General features: G+C 43.3%; 1 protein-coding gene across 1 annotated transcript in view; it reads right to left on the bottom strand.

The window, feature by feature from the left end:
• The window catches only part of ATG3 (autophagy related 3), a 63,107-nt gene that overhangs the window by 3,159 nt on the left and 35,702 nt on the right, over positions 1 to 24,246 (bottom strand). The window contains exons 11-12 of the mRNA XM_056558197.1: positions 23,510 to 23,637; positions 4,894 to 4,962 (exon numbers count right to left, since the gene is read on the bottom strand). Of these exons, the coding sequence (XP_056414172.1) occupies positions 4,894 to 4,962; positions 23,510 to 23,637 (197 nt within the window). The remainder of the gene's footprint in view (positions 1 to 4,893; positions 4,963 to 23,509; positions 23,638 to 24,246) is intronic.

Below are 24,246 nucleotides of genomic sequence, written 5' to 3'. Positions count from 1 at the left end.
TCTTTAGTTCTGTATATACAAAGAAAGAGGGCAAGTGCGGGTAACACATCATGGAATGTACTGAACTGGCTTAATGTAGAGATGGTCCAAGGTAAATTAAGTAAAGTAAATGTAAGCAAATCTCCAGGACCAGATGGATTACACCCAAGCGTTCTTAAATAACCAAGTTCAGTCATTTCTGTACCTTTGTTCATGATATTTAGAGATTCTCTAGTGTCTGGTATTGTGTCTAGGGACTAGAGCAGGGGTGGGCAATTATTTTTTCCATGGGGCCACATGAGAAACTAAAAATATTGTGGAGGGCCCGGGTACTTTTCCTCCAGATTAGCATAGTTTCCCCCCAGATTAGGAGCATAGTTTTCCCCCAGATTAGGAGCATAGTTCCACCCAGATTAGGCAGCATAGTCCCCCCCCCCCCCAGATTAGGCAGCATAGTTGTCCCCCAGATTAGGAGCATAGTTTGCCCCCCAGATTAGCCTAGTTTTCCCCCAGATTAGGAGCATAGTTTTCCCCCAGATTAGGCAGCATAGTTATCCCCCAGATTAGGCAGCATAGTTGTCCCCCCAGATTAGGCAGCATAGTTGTCCCCCCAGATTAGGCAGCATAGTTGTCCCCCAGATTAGGCAGCATAGTTGTCCCCCCAGATTAGGAGCATAGTTGTCCCCCAGATTAGGCAGCATAGTTGTCCCCCAGATTAGGCAGCATAGTTGTCCCCCAGATTAGGCAGCATAGTTGTCCCCCAGATTAGGCAGCATAGTTGTCCCCCAGATTAGGCAGCATAGTTGCCCCCCAGATTAGGCAGCATAGTTGCCCCCCAGATTAGGCAGCATAGTTGCCCCCCAGATTAGGCAGCATAGTTGCCCCCCAGAGTAGGAGCATAGTTGTCCCCCAGATTAGGAGCATAGTTGTCCCCCAGATTAGGAGCATAGTTTTCTCTCAGATTAGGCAGCATAGTTGTCCTCCAGATTAGGCAGCATAGCTGTACCCCAGATTAGGAGCATAGTTTTCCCCCAGATTAGGCAGCAAAGATGTCCCCCAGATTAGGAGCATAGTTTTCCCCCAGATTACCACAGTTTTCCCCAACATGAGGCAGCTCGCCCCCCACACTGTCACACACATACAGAGACGGACACATACACAAAGACACACATATAAACACACACATACACAAAGATACACATATAACCACACACATACACAAAGATACACATATAACCACACACATACACAAAGATACACATATAACCACACACATACACAAAGATACACATATAACCACACACATACACAAAGATACACATATAACCACACACATACACAAAGATACACATATAACCACACACATACACAAAGATACACATATAACCACACACATACACAAAGATACACATATAACCACACACATACACAAAGATACACAAATAAACACACACATACACAAAGATACACATATAAACACACACATACACAAAGATACACATATAAACACACACATACACAAAGATACACATATAAACACACACATACACAAAGATACACATATAAACACACACACACTCACCCGGCTGAAGTTTAGAGCTGAGGGGAGGGGGCAGAGCAGACAGGATACACGGCCTTTCCTCTGCCTTCCGAGGTTCTACGACTGCACGGCAGAGAGGAGTGGGGGGAAGAGAGTGCACGCTCCCTTCTTCTGCCTGTCAGCACTGTACGGGCTCTCCCTGTCACAGGCTGATGGTGCAGACCTGGGCATTGTATGGCCCGACAGTGAGCGTGGGCCGGTCAGAGCCAATCAAAGGGCCGTACAATGCCCAGGTCTGGACTAGAGCAAAGCGAATGTGGTGCCAATCTTCAAAAAGGGCTCTAGGTCTTCCCCAGGTAATTATAGACCTGTAAGCTTAATGTGCATTGTGGGTAAATTGTTTGAAGGACTCATAAGGGACTACATACAGGAATACATAGGGGGGAACAGTATTATAAGTGACAATCAGCATGGGTTTACTAAGGATAGAAGTTGCCCTAAGCTGATTAGAACTATTCTTCCCAAGCTTTTGTATGTTTTTGGAGTAGCACCCATATGGTGTGAAAAGCATTTGTTCAGAAAAATTATAGCAGTCTTCAATTCCATCATAAGGGGTAGAAAAAGGACCTACATAAAGCTAGAGTACTTGTGCCTCCCCCGGGATAGAGGTGGATTGGCATTTCCACATATTATAATGTATTTTTTGGCAGCTCAGGTATATTTCATTAGAGAGTGGTAACAATTTTATTTTTTCGTATACTTGATTAAAAATTTCAAAAAATGTCAGCTATTAGAATCCGGGCAGTTGAAAGGAGAAAAATGGAAAGGAAACGTAATAGTTGGGAGTTTGGTTAAATCTTGGGACTTATTCAAGAAGGAACTGGGAATAAAAGGAACATTAGATATAGCTCCACTTTGGGAAAACACGTTTCACAAATTTATAGAATGGGGAGAAATAAAAGATAGAAAGGAAATTGGGAGGGGAATTTGGTTTGAATATATGAGGAAGGCAGGCACATTTAAGGGCACAGTAGAGAAGGGATTAGTAATTCATAATACACCAGAATCTATTAAGAACATAATAGAAAGTAGAGTAAGTAGAAAAGTAATGTCTAGAGTGTAGTCAACACTGATTAATGCACCAAAATTTAATTTTAAACACGGTAGCACTCGAGCATGGGAAGGGGAATTGGGAATAATAGATGATAGGCAGTGGGAGGGTGTGTGTGTATATATATATATATATATATATATATATATATATATATATAAAAGATTGACCAGATTCTGCTGAACAATAACCCCAAAATAGTCCAATTTAACATAGTGTATAGATTATATTATACTCCATCCTTTCTGTGTAAAATAGGAAAGAAAATCGTTAGTAACTGTCCTAAATGTGGTAGAGAAGGAGCAGGCTTCTTACACATGTTATGGATGTGCGACAGAATTCAGGATCATTAGAAAGATGAATATAATGAAATAGGAAACAATTGGAGATCACTTGTGTCCCCTCCACTTTAGTCGGTTTATTAGGAGATGAATCGGAGATAGAATTAAGTAGAAAAAAGAGAAAGCAACTGCATAGAATGTTATTCTGAGCTAGATTTATGATTGTTAAAAAATGGATCGATCTGCATCCTCCTAGAGAAAAGGAATTGGTAGAAATTGTAAAAAAAAGAGACTATTGTAATTAATATGATCTTCAAGCGGAGGAGTGGACTGGATTTTTTTTTCTTTTGGGGGGGGGAGGGGAGTGAAAGGGGGAAAAAAAAGTAAATGATTATTTCTTGCAATAATCAATATTTATTGTGATTGCATAATATCAATGTATGAAAAAAAGACCAACCTAATTTGCTTTTATGAAGATGTGAAGATGTCAGTAGAAGCCTTGACAGAGGAATGGCTGTGGATATAGTGTTTTTGGATTTTTCAAAAGCGTTTGATACTGTCCCTCAGGGGTCTGAGGTCTTTGGAAACTTTAGTTTGTAACTGGATTGAACACTGGCTCATGGATCGTACCCAGAGAGTGATGGTCAATGATTCATACTCTGATTGGTCCCCGGTTATTAGTGGTGTACCCCAAGGTTCTGTACTGGGTTTCGCTCTGGTTTAATTTATTGATCAATGATATAGAGGATGGTATTAACAGCTCTGTTTCTATTTTTGCAGATGACACCAAGCTTTGTAGTACGGTACTGTCTACAGATAATGTGCATAAGTTACAAGATGACTAAGTGTCTGGGCATCCACTTGGCAAATGAGGTTCAATGTGGTTATGCATCTGGGTACTAAAAATCTGCATGCATCATATGTCTTATGGGTTGGGGGGGGGGGTTGATCTGGGAGAGTCACTGGTAGAGAAGGATCTGGGTGTACTTGTAGATCATAGACTACAGAACAGCATGCAGTGTCAGGCAGCCGCTTCTAAGGCCGGCAGGATATTGTCATGTATCAGAAGAGGCATGGACTCAGGGGACAGGGACATAATACTGCCTCACCTGGAACATGCTGTTCAGTTTTGGTCACCAGTTCATAAAAGGGACACTGTGGAGCTGGAGAAGGTGCGGAGACGCGAGACTAAACTAATAAGGGGCACAGAACATCTTAGCTATGGAAAGATTAAAAGAATTACATTTGTTTAGTCTTGAGAAGAGATGTTTAATATGGGGAAAAACTGTTCCAGGTTAAACCCCTCAAAGGACAAAAGGGCACGCTCTTTGTCTTGAGAAGAAAAGGTTTGGTCTCAAGGGGCGACACACCTTCTTTATCAAAAGAACTGTGAATTTATGGAACAGTGTACCTCAGGAACTGGTCACAGCAGAAACAGTTAAAAGCTTTAAAACAAGGTTAGATACATTCCGGGAAAAAAATAACATTAATGCTTATGTAGAAATATAGTCAAATCCCTTCCCCTTCATCCCACCATACCCCAATCCCTTCAATTCCTTGGTTGAACTTGATGGACGCATGTCTTTTTTCGACCATACTAACTATGTAACTATCAGAAGAAAGGCAAACAGCTACACACTCCACAGCTCCTACACCTGTGCACGGACTGGGCGGCATCATTCCACGCCCAAGTAGAACAAACTGGACATTTAGTTTGTTCAACTATGTAGTCTGATGCGTCTGGGGCAGATCAGCAAAAAGTCATAAATGTTTGCTTATCTGCATTATGCTGGCCAAATGGGCCATTAGTGCAATGAAGAATAAGGGAGTAAAATTTTTACCATTTATGGTTTAGGAAACTTTCCAATTACTCTTCAAAAAGATGTTCTGCAGCAACTTATTTATACATTCCAAAGAATAATGTACCCCCATAAACTATTAAAATATGATACATTATACAATAGTAAAGAGAGAAAGGATACATGTGAACTCCCAACTCTCCTCCACCTTCTGCAACTGTCTCAATAATTTTCTTCATAACTTCTGCATGCCTGAAAGAAAAAAATATATTTAAAAAGGAAGAAATCAATTTTATGTAAAAAGAAGGCTGGGGATAAAATACTTTTTCTTACAAAGGGCCCGGGATGCAAAAAAATTTAAAGCGCAACTGTCATGGATATTGTACCCCCCCAGACTAATACCATGATAGTATAGATGATGATACTTGTACTGCAGCTTTACTTTTGGCTGCAGTTTATTCCACTTTATCAGCAGGAAAATAGTTTTATTGTGCGGTCAGCAACTGTCGGATAGGCGTGGCTGGGGATTGTAATGCCCCGCCTCCACCACACCTATCCCCTGTAAGTGGGCGCTGGGACCACTGTGTGATTGACACACAGGTCCCCACCCCCTGTGACTCCACTGAGCCTATACATATTATGTGCACCTTTATGCACATAATATGGTGCCGGAGACGCGCTGCTTCTGCTTTCACTAGAGGCAGAGAGAAAGCGCTCACTCTTGCTGTCTGCCACCAGCTCAGTGTGCCTGTGCAGTCCTAGAAGCAGGGAGTGAGCTCTCTGCCTCTAGTGGAAGCAGAAGCAGCGAGTTTCCGGCACCAGGAGAAGAAAGAAGAGGAGTACGGGTACTGTATATCATAAAGGTGCACATAATATGTATACGCTTAGTGGAGTCACGCTGAACATCGGGGGTGGGGACCTGTGTGTCAAGCACACAGCGGTCCCAGCGCTCACTTACAGTGGATAGGCGTGGCGGAGGTGGGGCATTACGATCCCCAGCCACGCCTATCAGACAGTTTCTGACCACACAATAAAACTATTTTCCTGCTGATAAAGTGTGATAAAGAGCAGCCAAAAGTAAAGCTGCATTACAAGTGTCATCATCTATACTATCATGGTATCAGTCTGGGGAGTACAATATCCATGACAGTTGTGCTTTAAATATACTCCGCTATCCCTATCCTTTGCTGCTGCTGTTCTGACGGCTCAAGGTCCACTATGCTCTCAGCCTCTCTGGCTTCCCATTATGTGCCACCCCTGCAGGAACTTCTTCTCATTCAGACAATCACTGAGCGAGGTGATCAGCAGACAGTTACTTCAGGATTGACACACCAGTGGAAGAAGCCAAGAGCAATGGGGACAGGAAGCCATCCAAACAGCGGCAGGACAGTTTGCTTTATTTTCTAATTCTTACAGCAGATTTGTCCTTCTGTATACATAAAAAAAAAAAAAAAAAATCAATAACTAGATTAAAGAAAATAAATTGGACAATAACCTTAAGGGGGTACTCCATCCTTAGACATCATCTTCCCTATCCAAAGGATAGGTGATATGAATTCTGATCGCGGGGGTCCCGCTGCTGGGACCCCTGAGATCTCTGTTGCGGCAAAGCAGTCATCCGGTGCATGGAGCAAACATCAATTCGTACCTGATGACAAGTGATGCGGCGCTGACGTCATGGCCACACTTCCCTCGTGAGGTCACATCCTCCTTTTCCATGCAAGTCTATGGGAGTGAGTGTGAAGGCCACCATGCCCCCTCCCATAGACTTGTTTGAAGGGGCGTGGCTGTGATGTCACAAGCCTCCGATGCCGCAATCCGGGTGCTGCAGGGAGAGCCAAAGGATAGGGGATAAGATGTCTGATCGCAGGGGTCCTGCCACGATCAGACATTTTATTCCCTATCCTTTGGGCAGGGGATAAGATTTCTTGGGGCAGAGTACCCCTTTAACTTGGGGCATGACTGCATAATGTAAAAGGTTATTACAGTTATTACAAATAAAGTTTAAAAGAACAAACATAAGAGTGCTCACTATTTGTGTGCAGCAGTAGATTCTTTATTCTTTGCACTGTTTTAAAGACAAGCAGGGATGGGTAAGAACGCTACTCCGTACCAATTGTGACAGTGGTTTTACACAGGCTAAGGTGTTTCAGACTACGCTTATTAACCTGCACCTAGGAGGATTCATATGCTGTCATCAATGAGGCAGGGGAAGGGCGGGTTCACAAACATTTTAAAACACAGAACTTGTGAAAAAATTTACATAAAAACAACATAATGGAATTCATACACAATGCATTAAATAAACATGCTAAGATAAAGTCCGTCATTGAGACCTTAAATTTCCTCAAGCTTGCGTTTCCAAAAGCCTCTTGCTGCAGAAGCAACTTGGGTCTGTCAATGTCATCTTTTGGGAACACTCTTTATATGCCCAAGAATCTCAGACATCTGTTGATTGCCCGTGTGTGTCTACTATGTGGGAGATCAACCTTGGTGCCCGATTTTAGGGAATAAAAATGTTCCCTGGAACGGACATTCAAAGTATAGATGGAACACCTGATATAAATTTGATTACAGAGGCATACAATGGCATAGACTAGGCAAACCGTCCTGCAGCAAATGCAATCTCAAACTCTGAGGGTTAATCTTGACAGTATATATAAACGGGCACTACGAAAATTACCCTGAAGTGCAATATCAGACAACAAACCCTGTTCTCTTTTCTTGCACTCTAACAGGGTATTTGACAATTTGTCATCTATGTTCTGACACCATTTTTTAAGGTTATTAAAGTTTTTTTTTTAAAACAGACATCAGCGAGCTCTGGGTCATTTTGGATGATGAACCTGTGCTTTTTGATTATGCTCCTAATTTGAGTAGGACTAAAATGAAATAGGACAAAATCATGAAACTAAAATGAAACGAGGAGAACCAGTTTTTGTTTTACCTAGCTCTATGTTTAGATTTAGCCTGTATTAGGGTTTCACAATTTTTAGACTGAGCTTTCATTAGAGTACCTATCATGATCTAAACTGTATCTAATCCCCCCCACCCCCAATCTGTCCCTGACTCTACCTGACACTAACCCTGCGTTTATTTTTTTCTAAATACCCCCTATGTACCTTTTTCATTCTTAATTTCCCTGCTCAGTCTGCAGCCCGTGCGGAGGGAGGAAGGGGGCGTGGCCCGGCAGGCACGACAACATGTAAAGCCTACCGGGCTCACTTCCACTCTTCCTCCTCTATGCTGCGATCCCTGTCGGGACCGTGCATAGAGGCTGTGAATACAGCGCATAGAGGCTGTGAATACTACTTTTTGTCCCAGATCTGCCAGAGAGCCATGAAAGAAGGGCTACTGTGGCTGACTTGGATCTACCGCCCCAGGTTGCTACCCCAGCTACTGTGGCCCCTCAAGCCCCAAGCTCGAGACCTACCTGTACCTCCCGCCCACTGGCTTGTCTGAGCTCCAGAACCCCTGTCAGTTCCAGAATGCCGAAGCAGAGCCAGCCACCCTTACTGCAAGCACCGGCAGCACCACCACAGCAAATGAGCCTGCACTGGCCCTCAGCACCGGCAGCCCCCCAAGTCACAGCTCCCTCCTCCACTACCGGTTTCCCCATCCTTTTTCTTGCTGCTCCTCTCTCCTGCCTTTCCTGATCAGCTTGTAAATGATGAATAATGCATATTTAGGTTGTCATGGTTTATTATTCAACATGCCCCGCTGCCTGATAACGCTCTGCTGAGCTGCGGGCACAGTGCTCGCTCCTGCCTGTCTGATTGATAGGCAGGGAGCTGCACTGTGCTTGCTTGTCTACCCAGCTGCACTGAGATTTTTGACTCATGCGCCAGGCCGGCATGAGTCCGAAATCTATGAGACAGACATGTAGGGAGACCCCTAGTGGCCATATTTTAGATATAAAATTAAATATATAAATAAACGTTTTAGGTAATGACATGCAATTAGAAAGTTGTTTCAGACTGGACCAGGGTGAAATTGCTGTATGTCGTATATCTGGATTTTTCCAAAGCATTTGATACGGTGCCACATAAAAGGTTGGTGCATAAAATGAGAAGGATGGGGTTGGCGGAGAATGTGTGCTAGTGGGTAAGTAACTGGCTCAGTGATAGGAAACAGAGGGTGGTTATTAATGGTACTTATTCTGATTGGGTGACTGTTAGTAGTGGGGTATCACCGGGGTCAGTCTTGGGTCCTGTTCTATTTAATATATTTATTAATGACCTTGTAGAGGGGTTGAATAGTAAAGTAGCAATCTTTGCAGATGATACTAAACACTATAGAGGACAGTGCACTGTTACAAATGGATCTGGATAGGTTGGAGGTTTGGGCTGGGAAGTGGCAGATGAGGTTCAACACTGATAAATGTAAGGTTATGCACATGGGGAAGAATAATCCAGGCTGGGATTATGTATTAAATGGGAGAACACTTGGGACGACTGACGTGGAAAAGGACTTGGGAGTCTTAGTTAACAGTAAATTTACCTGTAGTGACCAGTGTCGGGCAGCTGCTGCCAAGGCAAATAAAATCATGGGGTGCATCAATAGGGGCATAGATGCCCACGACAAGGAAATAATTCTACCTCTACAAATCACTAGTCAGACCACACATGGAATACTGTATACAGTACTGGGTACCAGTGTACAAGAAAGATATAGTGGAACTGGAGAGGGTTCGAAGATGGGCAACCAGAGTAATACGTGGAATGGGAGGACTACAGTACTGACAGATTATCAGAATTAGGGTTATTTAGAAAAAAAAAAGGCTTAGGGCCGACCTAATAACTATGTATAAATATATCAGGGGACCGTACAGAGATCTCTCCCATGATATATTTATACCCAGGACTGTATCTATAACAAGGGGGGATCCTCTTCGTTTAGATAAAAGAAGGTTTCTACACCAGCACAGATAGGGATTCTTTACTGTAAGAGCAGTGAGACTGTGGAACTCTCTCCCGGAGATGGTGGTCATGGTGGACTCTGTAAAAGAGGTCAAAAAAGGTGTCTGGATGCATTTTTGGAGAATAATAACATCACCGGTTATGTATACTAGATTTATAGGGACAGAATGTTGATCCAGGGATTTTTTCTGACTGCCATATTTGGAGTCAGGAAGGAATTTTTACTTCTAGTATGAGGGTTTTTTGCCTTCCTCTGGATCAACTCAGTAGGGAGTAGGGCTGGGCGGTATACCGGTTCATACCGAATACCGAAATTTTTTCCCTGCACGATATAAATTTTTCCCATACCGCAGTACCGGTTGGGCCCTTCCCCCCCCCCTCGAATGAATTAATAATCACCTACAGATGAGTTGCGGCAGCGCCTTAAATGATTACGTTGCGGGACGCCGGAGTTTTAAATGAATGACTTGCGGGACGCTGGCGCTTTAAATGAATGACTTGCGGGACGCCGGCAAGCCGTCACCATCCCATGCAAGCGCTAAAAGCCTGGCGTTTAGGGCTTGCAGAGGGAGGTGACAGCTTCAGTCTCGCAACTTTCAGATATTTTCTCCCGCACTATCCTGGTGGATAGTGCGGGAGACGCTGATTAAAACGAACCCTACCTTACCCGGATCCACCCGGCCGTTCGACCGCAATTGTAGTTTTATTCTATGTGTATATCTGGCTGTAACTGGCATGGGCGGGGCTTCTGCAGGTTAACTGGCACTGATGTCAGCGCCGCTTATGAATATTCATCCCCCCTCCCTCCAGTTCTCCCTCTCTTCACCGCTCCTAACTGGAGGGAGGGAGGATGAAAATTCATAAGCGGCACTGACGTCAGTGCCAGTTACCTGCAGAAGCCCCACCCGTGCCAGTTACAGCAAGATATACACATAGAATAAAACTACAATTGCGGGCGAACGGCCAGGCGGATCCGGGTAATGTAGGGCTCGTTTTAATCAGCGTCTCCCACACTATATCTGACAGTTTTCCTTTAATCGTTTCCAGCTCCGCGGCCGCAAGTCATTCATTTAAAGCTCTGGCGGCCCGTAAGTCATTAATTTAAAGCGCCGGCGGCCCGCATTTCATTAATTTAAAGCGCCGTGGCCTGCATTTCATTCATTTAAAGTGCCGTGGGTCGCATTTCATTCATTTAAAGCACCGTGGCCCGGAGGGGGGGGGGGGGGGGTTAGAGAAATACAGTAGCGTCTGGTGGTCATATATGATTAGATCCTCAAGGGGGGGGGGGGGAGAGGATACCGTTAAATACCATGGAACCGCCATAACTTGCAAAAATACCGTGATATGCATTTTTGGTCATACCGCCCAGCCCTATTAGGGACTCATTAGGGATATAGGTTGAAGTTGATGGACTCTGGTCTTTTTTTCAACCTTATGAACTATATTAGGGAGACATTAAGGGTAAACGAGAGCCTGCATGTCTTCCAACAACTTTTTGTAGAAAAGATCTATACTGGACTCATGTTGAATAGGTGGACAAATGGAAGACTTCATGCCTCCTATAAATTCTTGGGTCACAATAGGATTGCAATTGGGGTGGGGAGGAATTTTTTCACTCTCAAATAGATTAGTAAGAGCCTCCAAGCACTTATACTCATGTCTGTTAAAAACTTGTTGTGTTTCTGATCTTTGTGGCTTGAATAAAGACTAATTTTACTTTTTTCAAGAATCATTTAACCCCTTAAGGAACCTTGACGTACGCGTACGTCATGACACCCTGGTACTTAAGGACCCATGACGTACGCGTACGTCATGGAGAATTCCGGCGGGGATCGGACCGGGATGCCTGCTGACGCCCAGGGGGTCATCAGACCCCCCCCCCCCCCCATGTCGGCGATCGCGGCAAATCGCAAGTGAATTCACACTTGCGATTTGTGCGATTCCGGGTCATTACGGGTTTATGGTGACCCGGAATATAATGGGGATCGCGGTCCCTTCACGATCCCCTTGAAGGGATAGGAGTGAGGTGGCAGGGGTGACACCCCTCCTATCCCTGCTATTGGTGGTCTAGACGTGACCACCAATAGCAGATCTGGGGCGGGTTAACTTTGGTTTCCGAAACAACGGGGACCGGCGCCGAAGATCCACTTACCCATCCAGGTGGGCGTTGGAAGGCAGCGGGCGACGGAGATCGGCAGGCGGCGATGTCATGTGGCTGGATCGTACGGAAGCCGGTGAGTTGCCTAGCAACATCTGGAGGGTACAGTTTGAGACCACTATACAGTGGTCTCTAACTGTAGCCCTCCAGATGTTGCAAAACTACAACTCCCAGCATGCCCAGACAGCTGTTTGGGCATGCTGAAATATGTAGTTTTGCAACAGCTGGAGGGCTACAGTTAGAGACCACTATACAGTGGTTTCTAACTGTAGCCCTCCAGATCTCGCAAAACTACAACAACAAGCATGCCCAAACAGCTGTTTGCTGTATGGGCAAGCTGGGATTTGTAGTTTTGCAACAGCTGGAGGACCACAGTTTGGAGATCGCTGTGGCCCTCCAAATGTTGCAAAACTGCAAATCCCAGCATGCCCAAACAGCAAACAGCTGTATTGGCATGCTGGGAGTTGTAGTTGTGTACCTCCAGCTATTGCATAACTGCATCTCCCAGCATACCCTTCGGCGATCAGTACATGCTGGGAGTTGTAGTTTTGCAACAGCTGGAGGCACACTGGTTGGAAAATACTGAGTTAGGTAACAGAGCCTAACTGAAGGTTTTCCAACCAGTGTGCCTCCAGCTGTTGCAAAAGTACAACTCCCAGCATGCACGGTCCGTCAGTACATGCTGGGAGTTGTAGTTTTGAAACAGCTGGAGGTTTGCCCCCCCCCCCCCATGTGAACGTACAGGGTACATTCACACAGGCAGGTTTACAGTAAGTTTCCTGCTTCAAGTTTGGGCTGCGGCCAATTTCTTTGCCGCAGCGCAAACTCCTAGCGGGAAACTCACCGTAACACGCCAGTGTGAATGTACCATAAAAACACTACACTACACTAACACATAATAAAGGGTAAAACACTACATATACACCCCCTTACACTGCCCCCCCCCCCCCAATAAAATTAAAAACGTATTATATGGCAGTGTTTCCAAAATGGAGCCTCCAGCTGTTGCAAAACAACAACTCCCAGCATTTCCGGACAGCCACTGACTGTCCAGGCATGCTGGGAATTTAGCAACAGCTGGAGGCACCCTGTTTGGGAATCACTGGCGTAGAATACCCCTATGCAATCCCTAATTTAGTCCTCAAATGCGCATGGCACTCTCTCACTTTGGAGCCCTGTTGTATTTCAAGGTAACAGTTTAAGGCCACATATGGGGTATTTCCATACTCGGGAGAAATTGCACTACAAATTTTGGGGGGGCTTTTTCTCCTTTTACCCCTTATGAAGAGGAAAAGTTGGGGGCTACACCAGCTTGTTAGCGTAAAAAAATAAAAAATGTTACACTAACATGCTGGTGTTGCCCCATACTTTTTATTTTCACAAGTGTTAAAAGGAAAAAAAGACCCCCAAAATTTGTAACGCAATTTCTCCTGAGTACGGAAATACCCCAGATGTGGGTGTAAAATGCTCTGCGGGCGCAAAAAAAGAAATACCCACATGTGATCCCATTTTGGAAACTACATCCTTTACGGAATGTAACAACGGGTATAGTGAGCCTTAACACCCCACAGGTGTTTAATGAAAATTCTTCAAAGTTGGATGGAAAAATGAAAAAAAAAAAAATAATAAATGTTTCACTAAAATGCTGGTGTTACCCAAAATTTTTCATTTTCACAAGGAAAAATAGGAAGAAAATACCCCATATGTGGATGTAAAGTGCTCTGCTGGCGCACTACAATGCTCAGAAGAGAAGGAGCACCATTGGGATTTTGAAAAGAAAATTTGTCCGGAATTGAAGTCCACGTGTGTTTACAAAGCCCCCATAGAGCCAGAACAATGGACCCCCCCACGTGACCCAATTTTGGAAACTACACCCCTCATGTAATGTAATAAGGGGTACAGTGAGCATTTACGCCCCACAGGGGTCTGACAGATTTTTGGAACAGTGGTCCGTGAAAATGAAAAATTTAATTTTTCATTTGCACGGCCCACTGTTCCAAAGATCTGTCAAACACCAGTGGGGTGTAAATACTCACTGCACCCCTTATTAAATTCTGTGAGGGGTGTAGTTTCCAAAATGGGGTCACATGGGGGGGGGGGGGGGTTCCACTGTTCTGGCACCACGGAGGGCTTTGTAAACACATGGCCCCCGACTTCTATTCCAAACGAATTCTGTCTCCAAAAGCTCAATGGCACTCCTCCTCTTCTGAGCATTGTAGTGTGCCAGCAGAGCACTTGACGTCCACACATTGGGTATTTCCATACTCAGAAGAGATGGGGGTTACAAATTATGGGGGTCATTTTCTCTTATTACCCTTGTAAAAATGTAAAATTTGGGGGAAAACCAGCATTTTAGTGAAATTTTTTTTTTTTTTTTCATTTACACAGCCGATTTTAACAAAAAGTCGTCAAACACCTGTGAGGTGTTAAGGCTCACTGTACCCCCCTTGTTGCGTTCCTTGAGGGGTGTAGTTTTTAAAATGGTATGCCATGTGAGTTTTTTTTTGCGGTCCTGGCACCATAGGGGCTTCGTAAATGCGACATGCCCTCCAAAAACCATTTTAGCAAAATTCGCTTTTCAAAAGCCAAATGTGACTCCTTCTCTTCTGAGCATTGTAGTGCGCCAGCAGAGCACTTGACATCCACACATGGGATATTTTCATACTCAGAATAGATGGGGGTTACAAATTATGGGGGGCATTTTGTCCTATTGTCCCTTGTAAAAAAAAATAATTTTGGGGAAAACTAGCATTTTAGTGAAAAAATAAAAATCATTTACACATCCAACTTTAACGAAAAGTCGTCAAAACACCTGTGGGGTGTTAAGGCTCATTGGACCCCTTGTTACGTGCCTTGAGGGGTGTAGTTTCCAAAATAAGTATGCCATGTGTTTTTTTTTTTTTTTTTTTGCTGTTCTGGCACCATAAGGGCTTCCTAAATGCGACATGCCCCACAAAAACCATTTCAGAAAAACTCACTCTCCAAAATCCCACTGTCGCTTCTTCCCCTCTGAGCCCTCTAGTGAACCCGCCGAACACTTGACATACACATATGAGGTATTTCCTTACTCGAGAGGAATTGGATTACACATTTTAGGAAGATTTCTCTCCTTTTACCCCTTGTTAAAATTCAAAAACGGGGTCTACAAGAACATGCCAGTGTAAAAAAAATGAAGATTTTGAATTTTCTCCATCAATTTGCTGCTATCCTTGTGAAACACCTAAAGGGTTAACAAACCTTTTGAATGTCATTTTGAATACTTTGAGGGGTGCAGTTTTTATAATGGGGTCATTTGTGGGGTATGTCTAATAAGAAGGCCCTTCAAATCCACTTCAAAACAGAACTGGTCCCTGAAAAATTTCGATTTTGAAAATTTTGTGAAAAATTGGAAAATTGCTGCTGAACTTTGAAGCCCTCTGATGTCTTCCAAAAGTAAAAACATGTCAACTTCATGATACAATCATAAAGTAGACATGTTGTATATGTGAATCAATATATAATTTACTTGTAATATTCATTTTTCTTATAAGTAGAGAGCTTCAAATATCATCAAAGAATTTTCATCAAATTTTGGAATTTTTCACCAAGAAACGATGCAAGTATCGACAAAATGTTACCACTAACAAAGTAGAATATGTCACGTAAAAACAATCTAGAAATCAGAATGAAAGGTAAAAGCATCCCAGAGTTCTTAATGTTTAAAGTGACAGTGGTCAGATGTGCAAAAAATGTCCGGGTCCTACAGTGAAAATTGGCTGGGTCCTTAAGGGGTTAAATTGTGAGTCAGGGATGCGGGTCTGTAATTTGGTTTTAGCCTTACACAGGTCATCCACAATAGTCTCATATTACTGCGATTTTCTTTTCATAGGCACATGGACACAGTCCTCATATGACTTAAGTTTTAGACACCAAAAGGAATAGTGGGGGCTCAGCTTTACATCTATTCACAATAATAGTGGGTGCTAATGGAAGTATGAAAAACGTATAATCTAAGTCATGATACTTTAAAGTGATGACAGATCTATACATGTATGTGATGTATGTCCGGAGAGACGGAGATCCGGACACATCATGGCGGATGCTATGACGGAGGTATTGTTTGGGAAGGGGCTTGCGGCGACCCCATCTACCAGCCATCTGCACATTACTGGTTATATATATATATATGTGTATATATATATATATATATATATATATATAAAACATGGTAATGTTACCCTTTACCCCTAAGGAAGTCACCAGTTGGGCTTCTGAGTGGACACCCACCCAGGATAAGTATTTATGTTGCATTCTGCACCTCCATTTGTGTCTGTTCTATCCTGTTATTCAAACTGCTGCTTAACCTATGAGCGATTGATTATTGTTAACAACCATTGTTGTATCATTTTTAAGGAGGCCCTTCATTTATATCAGCAGTTCTTTTAGGAAGGGGGATATGTACATTTATCATACATATATTATAGTACATCCTCTTTGGACTGTGTTAACATCAGTGTGGTTGTGCCTATAATTTTTCTTTTTTGCATATATTTGTGAATGCTGTAGTTCTAAGGGACTCGGAACCACTCAGAGTACAGTCCCTTCCAGCACTTTACGGAATTGTTTCAGACATATCCAGGAACCTGGTTGCATACACCTTGCTGCTGAACACTAAGGGAGGAGCTCTATCTGGGGTTGAGGTGCCGACTATCCACTCTTGCTTGACCTATAATTATTATACCTGGGAAAAGTGTGGGTGACTGCTGGAGGGTGTGCTAATTTTGCCTCCTCCACTTGGTAAGGGTTGCCCGGTTTGTTTGGGCCTGTTAAGTGTTTTTATACATATATGTCTTTGTTATTTCTGTACAATATATACAGTCATGACCGTAAATGTTGGCACCCCTGAAATATTTCTAGAAAAATAAGTATTTCTCACAGAAAAGGATTGCAGTAACACATGTTTTGCTATACACTTGTTTATTCTCTTTGTGTGTATTGGAACTAAACCAAAAAAGGGAGGAAAAAAGGCAAATTGGACATAATGTCACACCAAACTCCAAAAATGGTCTGGACAAAATTATTGGCACCCTTTCAAAATTGTGGAAAAATAAGATTGTTTCAAGCATGTGATGCTCCTTTAAACTCACCTGGGGCAAGTAACAGGTGTGGGAACTGTCTGAGGACTTGAAAACCAAAATTGTGTAAAAATATCAACAATCTCAAGGTTCCAGAGATCAAGATTTGTCTTTGTCCACAGTGTGCAACATTATCAAGAAGTTTGCAACTCATGGCACTGTAGCTAATCTCCCTGGGCGTGGACGGAAGAAAAAAATTGATGATAGGCGTCAACACGGGATAGTCCGGATGGTGGATAAGCAGCCCCAAAAAAGTTCCAAAGGTATTCAAGCTGTCCTGCAGGCTCAGGGAGCATCAGTGTCAGCGCGAACTATCCGTCGACATTTAAATGAAATGAAACGCTATAGCAGGAGACCCAGGAGCACCCCACTGCTGACACAGAGACATAAAACACTGTACAGCCTAGTGTCAAAAAGCTGGGTTTGTGTCTGAGATCTTGGGTCTTCCAGCAGGACAATGACCCCAAACATACGTCAAAAAGCACCCAGAAATGGATGGTAACAAAAGCGCTGGAGAGTTCTGAAGTGGTCAGCAATGATTCCAGATCTAAATCCCATTGAACACCTGTGGAGAGATCTTAATCTTGCGGAAAGGTGCCCTTCCAATAAAAGAGATCTGGAGCAGTTTGCAAAGGAAGAGTGGTCCAACATTCCGGCTGAGAGGTGTAAGAAGCTTAGTGATGGTTATAGGAAGCGACTGATTTCAGTTATTTTTTCCAAAGGGTGTGCAATCAAATATTAAGTTAACCCCTTAAGGACAATGGACGTACTCCTACTCCCCCGTTTCCGAGTCCTTAAGGACCGAGGACGTAGGAGTACGTCCTGTCCATTCCCGGACCCCCGCCGCTAGCCGGAGGGGAGCCGGTGCCCGTTGCCTGCTGATATCGATCAGCAGGCATCGCGGCATATCGCCCAGGGGGGTCATGATGACCCCCCATGTCGCTGGACAATTCAGCCCAGCGATCTGCGGCGATTCCGGGTCAATCGGGTCTCCAGTGACCCGGAATTACTGGCTGATCGGGGCAGTCTCTGACGGCCCCGAACAGCCATAGCCAGCAGGGGTGAGGTGGCACTGCTGCCACCTCATGATCGCCCTGAATCTTCGGCCGGTTTACCGGCCGATCAATCAGGGCACCTGCTGCAGGTGTCACTCCCGCAACCCGATCCGCCCCTCTTCCGGAGGACGTGATCGGGTGCGGGAAGAGGACCCCGGCAGCTGGGGACCCCGATCCCCGGCGTCCCTGTTGGGATCGGGCCCCAGGAGCGAGGGACTGACCTGCAGTGTGGATCAGCAGTTGGGTGAGTGACAGCCTCCTGCTGTTGCTTAGCAACAGCTCCCAGCATGCAAAAAGGGCATGCTGGGAGCTGTAGTTATGCAACTGCAGGAGGCAGACCACCACAACTCCCAGCATTCCCTTATGGGCATGCTGGGACTTATAGTTTTGCAACAGCTGGAGGCACATTTTTTCTATGGAAAAGTGTACCTTCAGCTGTTGTATAACTACAACTCCCAGCTTGCACAATCAGCTAAAGTGCCTGCTGGGAGTTGTAGTGGTGCATCTGCTGGTTGCATAACTACAACTCCCAGCATGCCTGTTGGCTGTCGGTGAGCAAGTCCCAGCATGCCCTTCCACTGTCTGTACATGCTGGGGGTTGTAGCTTTTGCAACAGCTGAAGGCACACTGGTTGCAAAACACTGAGTTTGTAACCAAACTCGGTGTTTCACAACCAGTGTGCCTCCAGCTGTTGCAAAAATACAACTCCCAGCATGCACTGATGGACCGTACATGCTGGGAGTTGTAGTTTTGCAACAGCTGGATGTTTCCCCCCCCCCCCATGTGAATGTACAGGGTACACTCACATGGGTGGAGGTTTACAGTAAGTATCCGTCTGCAAGTTTGAGCTGCCGCAGCTCAAGCTGCTGGCGAGGAACTACTGTGAACCCCCGCCCGTGCGACTGTACCCTAAAAACATTACACTACACTAACACACAATAAAATAAAAAGTAAAAAACACTACATATACACATACCCCTACACAGCCCCCATTCCCTCCCCAATAAAAATGACAAAACGTCTGGTACGCCACTGTTTCCAAAACGGAGCCTCCAGCTGTTGCAAAACAACTACTCCCAGTATTGCCAGATAGCCACTGACTGTCCAGGCATGCTGGGAGTTTTACAACAGCTGGAGGCACCCTGTTTGGGAATCACTGGCGTAGAATACCCCTATGTCCACCCCTATGCAAGTCCCTAATTTAGGCCTCAGATGCGCATGGCACTCTCTCACTTTGGAGCCCTGTCGTATTTCAAGGCAACAGTTTAGGGTCATATGGGGTATCGCCGTACTCGGGAGAAATTGTGTTACAAATTTTTGGGGGTATTTTCTGCTATTACCCTTTTTAAAAATGTAAAATTTTGGGGAAACCAAGCATTTTAGGTAAAAAAAATATTTTTTTTCTTACATATGCAAAAGTCGTGAATCACCTGTGGGGTATAGATGTTCACATTACCCCTTGTTACGTTCCCCAAGGGGTCTAGTTTCCAAAATAGTATGCCATGTGTTTTTTTTTTTTTTTGCTGTTCTGGCACCATAGGGGCTTCCTAAATGCGGCATGCCCCCAGAGCAAAATTTGCTTTCAAAAAGCCAAATGTGACTCCTTCTCTTCTGAGACCTGTAGTGCGCCAGCAGAGCACTTTTCACCCCCATATGGGGTGTTTTCTGAATCGGGAGAAATTGGGCTTCAAATTTTTGGGGGGTATTTTCTGCTATTACCCTTTTTAAAAATGTAAAATTTTGGGGAAACCAAGCATTTTAGGTAAAAAAAATATTTTTTTTCTTACATATGCAAAAGTCGTGAATCACCTGTGGGGTATTAACCCCTTAAGGACACATGACGTACTGGAACGTCATGTGTCCACTCCCGATCTAAAACGCGGGGCCACAGCCGGGACCCGTGGCTAATAGCGGGCGGCATTGATTGCTGTGCCGAGCGCTATTAACCCTTTAGACTTGAAAGAAGAGATCGCAGACGGCACTCACGGAAACAGCAAGAAGTTTTATTCGGGATCGCTGGTCCACGCAACAACAACGACAGGTAAGTCATTAACCCTTTAGACGCGGCGTTCTAAAGTGAAACTGAAAGCATACCGGTTAGCTCAGGGAGCTGTTCGGGATAGCCGCGGCGAAATCGCGGCATCCCGAACAGCTTACAGGACAGTGGGAGGACCCCTACCTGCCTCCTCGCTGTCCGATCGCCGAATGACTGCTCAGTGCCTGAGATCCAGGCATGAGCAGTCAAGCGGCAGAATCATCGATCACTGGTTTCTTATGAGAAACCAGTGATCAATGATTAAGATCAGTGTGTGCAGTGTTATAGGTCCCTATGGGAGCTATAACACTGCAAAAAAAAAAGTGAAAAAAAAGTGAATGAATATCATTTAACCCCTTCCCTATTAAAAGTTTGAATCACCCCCCTTTTCCCATAAAAAAAAACCAGTGTAAATAAAAATTAAAATAAACATATATGGTATCGCCGCGTGCGGAAATATCGTTAATTAAACCGCACGGTCAATGGCGTGCGCGCAAAAATATTCCACAGTCCAAAATAGTGCATTTTTGGTCACTTTTTATATCAAGAAAAAATGAATAAATAAGTCCTATCAATGCAAAAATGGTACCGTTAAAAACTTCAGATCACGGCGCAAAAAATGAGCCCTCATACCGCCTCATACGCGGAAAAATAAAAAAGTTATAGGGGTCAGAAATGACCATTTTAAACGTATTAATTTTCCTGCATGAAGTTATGATTTTTTTCAGAAGTACGACAATATCAAACCTATATAAGTAGGGTATCATTTTAACTGTATGGACCTACAGAATAAATATCAGGTGTCATTTTTACCAAAAAATGTACTACGTAGAAACGGAAGCCTCCAAAAGTTACAAAACAGCTTTTTCTTTTTCAATTTTGTCTCACAATGATTTTTTTTTCCGTTTCACCATAGATTTTTGGGCACAATGACTGACGTCATTACAATGTAGAATTGGTGGCGCAAAAAATAAGCCATAATATAGATTTTTAGGTGCAAAATTGAAAGAGTTATGATTTTTTAAAGGCAAGGAGCAAAAAACGAAAATGCAAAAACGGAAAAACCCCCGGTCCTTAAGGGGTTAAGATTCACTTTACCTCTAGTTATGTTCCCCGAGGTTTTTAGTTTCCAAAATGGTATGCCATGTGTTGTTTTTTTTTTTTTCTGTTCTGGCACCATAGGGGCTTCCTAAAGGTGACATGCCCCCCAAAAACCATTTGTCGCTCCTTCCCTTCGGAGCCCTCTACTGCGCCCGCCGAACACTTTACATAGACATATGAGGTATGTGCTTACTCGAGAGAAATTGGGTTTCAAACACAAGTAAAAATTTTCTCCTTTTTACCCCTTGTAAAAATTCAAAAATTGGGTCTACAAGCACATGCGAGTGTAAAAAATGAAGATTGTGAATTTTCTCCTTCACTTTGCTGCTATTCCTGTGAAACACCTAAAGGGTTAAAACACTGACTGAATGTCATTTTGAATACTTTGGGGGGTGCAGTTTTTATAATGGGGTCATTTGTGTATTTCTAAGATGAAGACCCTTCAAATCCACTTCAAAACTGAACTGGTCCCTGAAAAATAGCGAGTTTGAAAATTTTGTGAAAATTTTGAAAATTGCTGCTGAACTTTGAAGCCCTCTGGTGTCTTCCAAAAGTAAAAACATGTCAATTTTATGATGCAAACATAAAGTAGACATATTGTATATGTGAATAAAAAAAAAAATATTTGGAATATCCATTTTCCTTACAAGCAGAGAGCTTCAAAGTTAGAAAAATGCAAAATTTTCATTTTTTTTCATCAAATTTGGAGATTTTTCACCAAGAAAGGATGCAAGTTACCACGAAAATTTACCACTATGTTAAAGTAGAATATGAGTTATTGATGTTTAAAGTGACAGTGGTCAGAATTGCAAAAAATGCTCTGGTCTTTAAGGTGTAAAATGGCCTGGTCCTTAAGGGGTTAAGGGTGCCAATAATTTTGTCCAGACCATTTTTGGAGTTTGGTGTGACATTATGTTCAATTTGCTTTTTTTCGTCCTTTTTTTGGTTTGGTTCCAATACACACAAAGGGAGTTAACATGTGTATAGCAAAACATGCGTTACTGCAATCCTTTTCTGTGAGAAATAGTTCATTTTTTTTAAAAATTTCAGGGGTGCCAACATTTACGGTAATGACTGTATGTGCAATAAAGTATTTTCGTCCTATTGTACCAACGCATTTATTAGAGATTATTTATAACAGGTGTGCTTAGTCAGAGAAGTGTGTAGCTTTTTTCTTGTGGTAGATTAAAAAGTTTTAGAGTCCAAAACATATGAGTCTCTTTCCCTGCTAAAGCGGTAACTCTAAATTCAAGACTTTTATGTTCATAATCTGCAGAGCATCTTGTATTGTGTAAAAAAGGAAGAAGTAACTGCCCATCCCGAATCAAACGCGGGCAATCACAGATGTCTGAGATTCTTAGGCATAGAAAGGGAGTTTCCAAAAGATGGCACTGATAGACGCAAGTTGTTACTGAAGCAAAAGGCTTAATGGATTTTGGAAATGCAGGCTATCTTAGCATGTTTATTTAATGCATTGTGTATGAATTCCACTAAGTTGTTTTTAGGTAAATTTTTCACATATTCTGTGTTTTTAAATATATGTCAATGCCCCTTTTCCTGTGTCATTGAGGACAGGATATGAATCCATCCGCACGCAGGTGAATGAATTTAATCTGATGAAACACATCTGTGAAACAGCTGTCACAATCATTGGTTTTGAGTAATCCCTGTCCCTGGTTGACTGACAGTTAGCTTGGAAGCTGGATCCTGACTGTCATACAAGCATTTCAAAAGGAACCTGTCATCACTCTTATACTGCCCAAATCACAAGTCATTGGGATGATATCAGGCAGCTTTACCCCACCATATTAGCCTTAAAGGGGTTATCCAGAAATAGAAAAACACAGTTCATTTCTTTCTTTCTATCCACAAAGTGAATAAGTGTATATTCACAGCATGACTGACTGCTGGGAACCCCCATGATCGAGGGTCCAGAGTTTCCCTTCTGAATGAGGCAGTACATGCATGAACTACTTTGTTATACATTCTGGTAGACTGAGACTTCTTTAGGAGTTTGATCATGTAAACTTCTCAAACTTCTCCTAGAGAACAGGACAAGGTTGTAGAAGTTTGTGCTTTACTTGGGCAAACTTTTCAAGTTCAATACTGCACATTATTTATTTTGGTGTTATCTACATGGCCCAGATTTATCAAACTGTGTGAGAGAAAAAAAGAGTGATTTTTGCACAACAACCAATCACAGCTCAGCTTTCACTTTACCTCAGCTCGTTAGCTGAGCTGTGATTGGTTGCTGTGGAAAAGTCCCTATTTTTTCTCTCACACAGTTTGATAAATCTGGGCCAATGTATTTGTAATAATTCATACAAGGGGGAACAATGGTTAGGCCATCACAATTCAATACACATCAATAGGCTTTGTAAGATGTCACAAGACGATCCAATAAAATAATAGCCTACCTGCATGGATGTACAGAACACATAGGTGGTGGTGGCAGATTAGGGTGATTTTCAATGGTCACAGTTTTCTTCACATGATCTTGGCTAATGTCTTCATACATGTTTTCTACAGTCAATGGCTGACGTTGCTGAAAATCCAAAATGTAAATGAAAATTATTATATAATCAATGTATAAGCATTCGGCATAAGCATACATGAATATGCACCAAGAAACACAGTATTTTATACAGATCCATTCTGATATCTATCTTTTGCTGGCCAGATATGCCATAAACATGTCATAGGTGTGGGTCAAAAATGTAGATTCTTATTTTTAACCCTAGTGCAACCCCTTTAGTTTATAAGATCAGGATAGGCATGATCAGGCATAAACCTGAATCCAGGTTAGGCTGGGTCCACACTACGTTTTCCCCCATACGGGAGCGCATACGGCAGGAGGGAGCTAAAACCTCGCGCTCCCGTAGGTTACCGTATGCGCTCCCGTATGCCATTCACTTCAATGAGCCGACCGGAGTGAAACGTTCGGTCCGGTCGGCTCATTTTTGCGCCGTATGCGCTTTTACAACCGGACCTAAAACCGTGGTCAACCACGGTTTTAGGTCCGGTTGTAAAAGCGCATACGGCGCAAAAATGAGCCGACCGGACCGAACGTTTCACTCCGGTCGGCTCATTGAAGTGAATGGCATACGGGAGCGCATACGGTAACCTACGGGAGCGCGAGGTTTTAGCTCCCTCC

The sequence above is a fragment of the Hyla sarda genome, chromosome 2 (assembly GCF_029499605.1).
Source record: "Hyla sarda isolate aHylSar1 chromosome 2, aHylSar1.hap1, whole genome shotgun sequence".
Classification (NCBI taxonomy): Eukaryota; Metazoa; Chordata; class Amphibia; order Anura; family Hylidae; genus Hyla; species Hyla sarda.
This window is presented reverse-complemented; position numbering and strand designations above follow the sequence as displayed.